Source organism: Microtus ochrogaster, chromosome 1 (assembly GCF_000317375.1).
Source record: "Microtus ochrogaster isolate Prairie Vole_2 chromosome 1, MicOch1.0, whole genome shotgun sequence".
Taxonomy (NCBI): Eukaryota; Metazoa; Chordata; class Mammalia; order Rodentia; family Cricetidae; genus Microtus; species Microtus ochrogaster.
This window is the reverse complement of record NC_022009.1, coordinates 114,529,042-114,537,307: the sequence shown is the minus strand read 5'-3', so window position 1 is coordinate 114,537,307 and position 8,266 is coordinate 114,529,042. Positions and strand designations below refer to the sequence as shown.

At 38.9% G+C, this 8,266-nt stretch overlaps 1 protein-coding gene across 2 annotated transcripts in view; it reads left to right on the top strand.

The window, feature by feature from the left end:
• Positions 1-7,575, top strand: part of Kpna4 (karyopherin subunit alpha 4) — a 63,376-nt gene extending 55,801 nt beyond the window's left edge. For both annotated transcript variants that reach the window (XM_005344097.2, XM_013348700.2), the window contains one exon: positions 623-7,575. In XM_005344097.2, coding sequence (XP_005344154.1) covers positions 623-721 — 99 coding nt within the window. In that variant the 3' untranslated portion in view covers positions 722-7,575. The remainder of the gene's footprint in view (positions 1-622) is intronic.
• The last annotated feature ends 691 nt before the right edge of the window (positions 7,576-8,266 follow it).

Below are 8,266 nucleotides of genomic sequence, written 5' to 3'. Positions count from 1 at the left end.
TTTTTGTAGGCAGATTCTCTTTGTGTAGACCAGGCTGGCCTCAGACTCTCAGAGATCCACCTACCTCTGCCTTCCAAGTGCTGGGATTAAAGGCGTGCACTGCCACCCAGCTAATTGTGTCTTAAAATTGAAAGTTTGGAAGTCTCAATTTGTAATTAGGAATAACATAGCCATAGCTTGTACATTCCAAAACTATAATTAGAACATTTACTTTCTGCTAATGCAGGTTTGTGTGTTTGAGGTTTTTGGTTCTGGTTTTTGAGCCATGAGTCTTTCTTACTTTGTGGCACTGGTTGTCCTAGAACTCACTATGTAGATGAAGCAGAAAGTGTACAGTAATCCTTCTGCCTTCCCTTCCAAGTGCTAAGGTCACAGACTTTGCCACCATGCCTGAAACTTTTCATTTTTTTAATTTAATGTCAGTACCTTTGCTTTCCTAAGTACGAGAGAAATTACATTAAGTACCACCATTTACCCTTTCAGTTTGGAATCTGAGGTCATTTCCAGTTTACTATTCTGTAAGGTTTCTATCGCGTATATTCTTATTTTCTTCAGTTTATATATATATATATACCTTAAAGCTAATCATCACATTAATTTTTTTTTTTGTCTTTTCCTTCAGATTGATGAAGATCCTAGCCTTGTTCCAGAGGCAGTTCAAGGTGGAACATTTGGTTTCAATTCATCTGCCAATGTACCAACTGAGGGGTTCCAGTTTTAGAAAGATATTGTGGAAGCTAGGTACAATGCAGCACTGAGACATATATATATATATACACATATATATAAAAAGGTTTGATCCATCAAGCTTGGCTCATGGGATCTGCTGCTGCATTAAATCGGGAGAGAAAATGTGAAGATTTCATTTGGAATCGCAGAATATGCCCAAATGAGGTCAAGGTGGCGAGTGGGTGCGAGTGAGAATGAGTGGCAATGTAAGGAAAAGTTGACGTGAATGCTTATTTAGGTTGAAAGTAAAGGGGCTACAGGTCACAGGTATTGGTACCTGAGAAGGAGCATTGACTCCCTCTGTCAATGGAGGGAAGTGAAGTGCTGTCGTCATCAAGCCTTGTAAGCATGAAAGCGATGCCCATGGAAGTCAAGGGAAATGAGCCCAGGCTTGCTGAGAAGCAGTGTGAGTGGACAGTGGTGAGTGAGTGTCTGGCTCCGTGGTAGAGAGCCAGGTTCATCTTTCCAATCTAGGGCTCTTCACGCATGCCGTGGACTCCTAGTCCTGGAGTGACTGTGTAGAGAGTGTGGTTGTGGTGCTGTATGTGGACGCATGCAAGCTTGATTCGCCTTCAGGGGGCTGATAACAAACCTAGTAGATCATCTAAGTGAGATCACAAGTGTTAATGTACACTGGACATGAAAACAAAGACCGGTTTAGCAGCAGACATTGGTTTACTCTGCAGCCTGTGTTTTCTATTCTCCCTCTCCCTTCCCCCTCTCCCCCCTTTTTTTTAATTTAGTTTTTATTTACCTAGTATGGCTTTTTTAGTTGCTTCTCAAGTCAGAAAACTTCAGGAAGGTTTCCTGTGCATTTGCACCAGATGAGTGTTTGATGCTATGAAAAGCTTTCCATATCATCAAAGCTAATTTGTGTAGATTTTTGCATGAAAAAATCATAAATTTCCCTCACAGTAGACTGTGTTGCAGTACACAAGTTGCCATAATAGTATAAAATGTGCTTTAAAAGCCATTCTTTTCATTTTCAGAGATAACATAAAGATCTTTGCATGAGGTAAATCTACAGCATAGTTCATTTTTAGATTTTGTTGAGTCCTGTAAAGAAGAGAAGTTTCAGTTGTGATAGAATACCGTGCTGTGTTGAAATGTTAACTTGTTTTCAGACTTTGTTTTCTATGAAAATGATATGGAAGCTTCTGAAATGGAATTTGGTGCATATGTACTGCTGAATAAAGACCGATGAAGGGTTTGAGTAGATGTACAAATCAAGTAATGGTTTGAACACCTTCAATAATATGCCTAATCTGTTGAATTGTTTTAGAATCTTTTTATCTTAGATGTAGGCAGCCATGAACAATCTATTTTGAGCCACTTTAGGGAGAAAACTTTGTATTTTTAAAACTTGCATAAAAGTTATGCAAGTGGTTTTTATAAATTGGAATAATACCTCAGTTGTGAGGTTACGCACACTAAATTAAATATGTCATAAATTAATTTGTACAAAAGGAACTCTTTATAAGGTGGCTCATTGTAGGAACTCCTGTGCCTTCCCCTTGAGCACAAGTGTTGCATGAACAACAGTTTGCTATAGAAACACACCAGGTTAGCCACCATTAGCATCTCTATCTACTTTGTGTTTAAAAATCAACTGCTAATTCTGAACACTGTAGAATGGATAAAAATTATTTTGTGATCATAACTCTTTGTTGAACTAGAGTATTTTTGCAGCATTCCTTGTCATCAAAAACATGGTTAAAGTTTAAAACTAGAAGCAGCAGAAAACTAGCTTGTAAAATTTATCCAAGTAGAATACAGGCTAGGCTGTCTTGGGGAAATAAACATTAAAACTTAAAGCAATGTTTTACATGGGGTGTGTGTGTGATGTGTGGATTTCTTTTTCTATCTAATAGTAAGTTAGAGCATACCTCAGTGACTTCTGTTAGCTTCTTGTCTGTCTTAAGCCTTTTTCTAGAACCAGCATAAGACATCATAAAAGCTGTAACTTGGTTCTGGGCATGTTAGTATTGCCGTCCACAGGATTTGTGCAGTTGACACCATCTACACTTGCACCTTCTCCCAGTTGACACCAAGGTTTTGACGTTTCTTCACTTTCCCAAGTCAGTAGGATTAAGAAACAGCTTGAGCTATATTTTAAATACTGTCGTAGCCAACATGTAGCTTCAAATGATAGATTGCATACAAGGCCTATTTATTGCAGAAAGTGTGGATTCTGGGAAGGTGAGCATATACTCCCTTATATGATTACTATTTTTTAATTAAACAGTAATCAGTGAGCTTGTAATAGGTATCTCTATATATAAAGAATTCTGGCAGGTAGCTTAGCATGGTGCCATATGCCTGTGATCCTAGCTCTCAGAAAGCTGAGGCAGGAGAGTCACCTCGTTCAAATACAGCCTTGGTTATATTGTCATGAGACCCTGCTTCAGGAATTAAAACAAAATGTGTGGGAACAATATTCACATCTCTAAGGGCTACCTGAATGTCTAAATACTTGTTTCTAACTATGATCACTATGGGATATTGATTTTTTTTCTATAATTCTAAGGTGTGCTTTTCTATATCTAAAATGTGTCCCAAATAACACAACTTTTTTTTAAATTCTTCAGTGACCTAGGAAACTGAGTTTTAACAAAAATCATTATATCTGATAAGGGGGAAATAGGGTAATAAATCTAATAAGCTAACTGTTATTATATTTCATGTTCTTAAACTGCCATGTTTAACACCAAGCCCTTCTCAAGTGCTACAAAAATAAAAATACTGTATTAAGATGTGTGAGTAGACCTTGTCTAGAATATACTGTTCATCATAGTGGACCATGGTGGTGCATGCCGCTAATCCAGCAGATGCAGGTGGAGGATCTCTAGAGGCCAGCCTGGTGTAAAGAATGAGTTCAAGATAGTCAGGACTACACAGAGAAATCCTGCCTCAATTTCATTTATGTTTCATTTTGTAATTTTGAAAGGCATCAGTAGCCATGTGGTATGGTGGAACTGGTATTTTCCACATTGTGCTAGGCCACATCTGAAGCATTTCTATATGTGGAACTATCTACACATCATTATAATGTACCTGGGAGGGTCTAGTTAGGGTTACCTTGACTATACTCCATAGGATGAAGTGCGTTTGTTGTAACATCAGTATAACTTACAGAACACTCTTTTCCAAGTTAGAAATAAATGAAGTTTTGTCTTTTAAGACTAATGACTAATTACCTCACGTTTGTTGCCCTAGAACAACATGTGTTTGTTGTGTCACAGTTTCTGTGAGTCAGGAATCTAGTTAAAGTTTGACTAGATCCTCTCCTCAGGGCCTTACAAGGCTACTGTTTTATCTGAAGTGGGGGCTCTTGCTCTCTGCGCTTGTGCAACACAATCCTTTCCTGGCCACTTGTTTCTTCAAGACTACCAGGAAACTTTGGGATCTCAGGGGAGGCCGGTGCCCTCTTTTAAAGGGCTGGCTTGGTGAGGTTAGGTCCCTCGTACCCCAGGGTAAGTTCCCTTTGATTAAACTTCAAGCTAAATAGGTACACTTATTACAGTTGCAAAATCCTTTTCCATTTGGTGCGCTCTGGTCTATTCCAAAAGGAGTCGTCTGTTAGATTGGCAGGTCCTGTCCTCTGTGTGTACGTATGCCAGATAGTGTTGGGGGCCGTTTTACTTTGTACACATCACGAAACTACCAAATACCAGAATTGGGATAATTTAAAAATGATTACTCCCACACAGTATAAGCTAAGATTCTCATTAAGATTACCTGTAAGAACCCATCAAAACTTCTAGTTTAGTTTACCCTCAAAGTACATATACATGCAGTTTACATGTAGTGGTGTTGGAATTAGGACTTCCTAAATTACAGAATAAATTGATCTGTCCTAACCCTCTTAGAGTTATGAAGAGGATTAGTCCAAAGTTACATGTTAAGGACTGAGTTAAGGCCTAGACTTTTACTTCCACTGTCATGTAATGTTTTCAGTTATTATTTAAATTTGTAAACCACTGCAAGAAAAAAAGTTTATGCAAATAAGCACTCAAGCCTTTTTAATGTGTAAAATTTATTTTTAAATTATTGCTCTATTAGAATCCTAAATATCTGTGTGCTCTTACTCCTTTTTTACTTGGTTTCTTATTGGCAAGATTTATTAAATGTCACCCAATAATTTAATATTAGAAAATCCAGGTAGCTATTCAGTATTATCCAAATACTTTACTAGCAAATCCATGCCTAAAAATTTGAACACTTTAATGTTAAGCTTCTTAAATGGCCCATTACTAAAACATGTTCTTTTTAGTGCTGAGGATACAGTTCAGTTTTATGACACTTGCCTGGAATGTGAGGAGCCTTGGACATTATCCTAGCACTACAAATACATGTACGAGAGAAAGACTGTGTGTGTGTGGGGGGGGTGTTTACACGAGTAGTCATGTATGCTTTATTTAAAATACATAGGTAAATGTTGCACAGGTGTCTAAATCACAGCACATTGGAGGCAATAATGCAACCTTTTTTAAAAACGAGTTCTTACTATGTTGCTGAGACAAGTCTCTGTCTCCTTTCTCTGCTCATAACCATCTTCATGCCTCAGCCTTCATGGAAGATGAGCTTACAGGCACATGCCACTGCGTTTTCCTGTGTAGTGCACATTAACTCATTAGTAAAGAATGCTGTAGCTGTGCCGTGATGGCGCACCCCTTTAATCCCAGCACTCAAGAGGCAGGGGAAGAGTTCGAGGCCAGCCTGGTCTACAGTGGGAGTTCCAGTATAGGCTCCAAAGCTACAGAGAAACCCTATCTCGAAAAACCAAAAAAAGGGGGGTGGGGGGAAGAATGCTGTAAAGCCGAGCACTGTGATCAGAAGTAGTTGTCTACTGAACTTTTTTTATTATTATTATTAAATATTGCATTAGTCATGGAAAAAATAGAATTAACAGGTTTTCCCCTGGAGACTTAACCTAGAAATTTCATTAAACTTGAATAGTTATAAAAAACAAAACAAAACAGGGCCTTTGAAATAACAGAAATTTTGCTCCCGATGTCTGTATCAAGTTGCCTTTTTTTTTTTCCTGGCATAATAGCTTCTGCTTTGCGAGACCAGCTAAGTATACAGGAAAGTGCCTCCCACCATGGGGCTGCAACAGTCCCTTGTTGCTGATTCTCTCTGCTCTGTTTCTTACCTTTTCTCCACAGCTTTCATCTCCCTTATATCTGAAAGTATGCTGCCCACCCCAAGTTACTTAGCTTTTTCAAACTCTTGGTTCTTCTGCTTGTAATTTTTGTGAAGCAATTTTGGGCCTGGTAATATGGCTCACAGGGTAAAGGTACTTAACTCCAAGCCTGATGACCTGAATTTGATCTCTGAAACTCACTTGGTGGAAGGAGAAAACTGACTCAAAAGTTGGCCTCTGACCTCCATGTATGTACCCACACACACTCAAAAAAAAAAACAAAAACAAAAAAAAACCTTAAAGCCTGTGTCTTTATTTTCCCTAACTGTGTTTGACTTCTGGATAGCTGTGTTAGTCTGGTTTTTATTTTCTCTTAATAATTGAATACGTCAGGTTGGGTAAGTTTTAAAGACATTCACCTTGGGTCCAAGGGGCTGCATCTAGTGTTTGCTGTCCTCTGACAAGATGACAAGAAGTAGGGTGCTTATATGAATATATATGTCCTTTTGCTGGGTATCTTCTTGGCCCACAAATATGTCATCTTGGAGGCTCTAATGACCTTGTCTAATCTTACCACATACCAAATGCCCCACGGATAAATACCACTGGATTAAGTTGTCACCTCTGAATGGGAAAAAGACTTAGGACACAAACATTATCTGTAGCTAATGAACTCTTTGACTATAGTTGCTAATTTTACTCAAAGATTCCTCCAATCTGCTTTTACTCCTAATTTGAAAAGGCTGTTAAGAATATCTAATAATCTCTATGATTTTATCGTGGAGTTAGCCTGTAGCAATTTGCCTTCCAGATAGTTTCCTCAGTGCCTCTCTATCCTGCTGAGCCCTTTCTCAGTATACAGCTGCCATTTTAGTGTGTTTGCTTGGGTGTATGTGTGTTGAGCATGCTGAGCTACCTCCCAAGCCTGCCTTTTTACTGTTTGGGGATAGAGTAACACTATTTAACTCTCCAACTTGACTACAAAGAGTCTTTTTCCAAAGAATAATGGAAAGTTTCCATAATTTAACTCACAGTCAATGGGGATGTACTGGATGTACTAGATAACTTCTCTTACAGTGTTAAGGGTTTTGCCTCTGTTCAGTTCTACATGAAACATAGCCATCAGGTTATTCTGAATAGCTTCTACCTCTAGCTGTTTCCCTTTTGATTTGCCAATGTACTTCCTTCATAAACGGATGAAGTCTTCAACAAATCCAGTAACTTCCAGTATTGGAGCTGCGCCACCCATGTAACTCTGCCACATCTGTATTTTCATAACTGGCCTACTGGTTTTTGACATGGTGGCATCTCTAGCTATCTTAAACATTTAACCTGAAGCATTATATATATAATAGAGCTGATGCAGAAAAGCTTTTGTATTCTCCTTTGAGCCAGTTTAGGATTGTCATCTACATGGTAGCTTTGTTGTCATCCAGCTCCACTGTGGTTAGAGGTGCTAAGAGTCCTGCAAACTGTCTCCCCATTACCACTACCCCTGTAGTCCTTGTGCCCCAGGTACAGGGAGGGAGAACTTACCTCATTTGTGTCCTGGGTTTTTTAACTTCACTCTTGTCCCTTGCCTATTTTAAATCTGTCCTTGAGGAAGTCAGGAATATAGCCAAGGCTATCTACCATCCTTGCCATCCCGCATTAACTCATTTTGCGATATGTGTTTTATGTTGATGGTGAATTTTCAGTCTGTAGTGTCTTCACCCATTGCTTTCACACCTGTGTTTCTCGTCTTTCTCCCGCTAGATTGTAAGCTCCTTAAGGGCAAGGTCAGCATATCAGCAAAGCTATGTAAACACCATGAACGTGCCGTGCCGGGAATTCTATGGGCACTCAATAAAAGTGTGTGATAATGATGCAACTTCTCACATGACTACCTAAAAGTCTTTTCAACTTAGAATTTTTAAACTTTGCCTCACTACGTCTGCAGTCTAGGAAGGAAAAAGACATTATCCCTTAGTAGGTGACTGCTTGTTCACTTTTCTTCCTGTCCAGACTGGATGTCTGGTGTTCACAGGATATGGAAATGGATCCTTGTGTTTTACAAGTACCAGGTTCTAAGCTATGAAACAAGCAATCTTGTGTGTTCTAAACTAATGGCACAGTTCAGTTTTTTAAAGTGTCCTTTTAATTTTCCGTTATAATACATTTGGCACAAAGAACCCAAATCATAAAGAAGGGTAGTTGATATAGTATGAAACTGATTGATGGTGGAATGCTGATTGACCACATCACTACACAGTTACAGGTCTGCCTGGATGGCAGTGCACAGTAATCAAAAAGACTCTGCCTCTAGCCACTTAAATGCACTGCTCCTGCTTCAGGTCTGTGGCTTTCCATCCTTTTCTTAGATGAGGATTTGCTTTGTGACTAAGAATGATC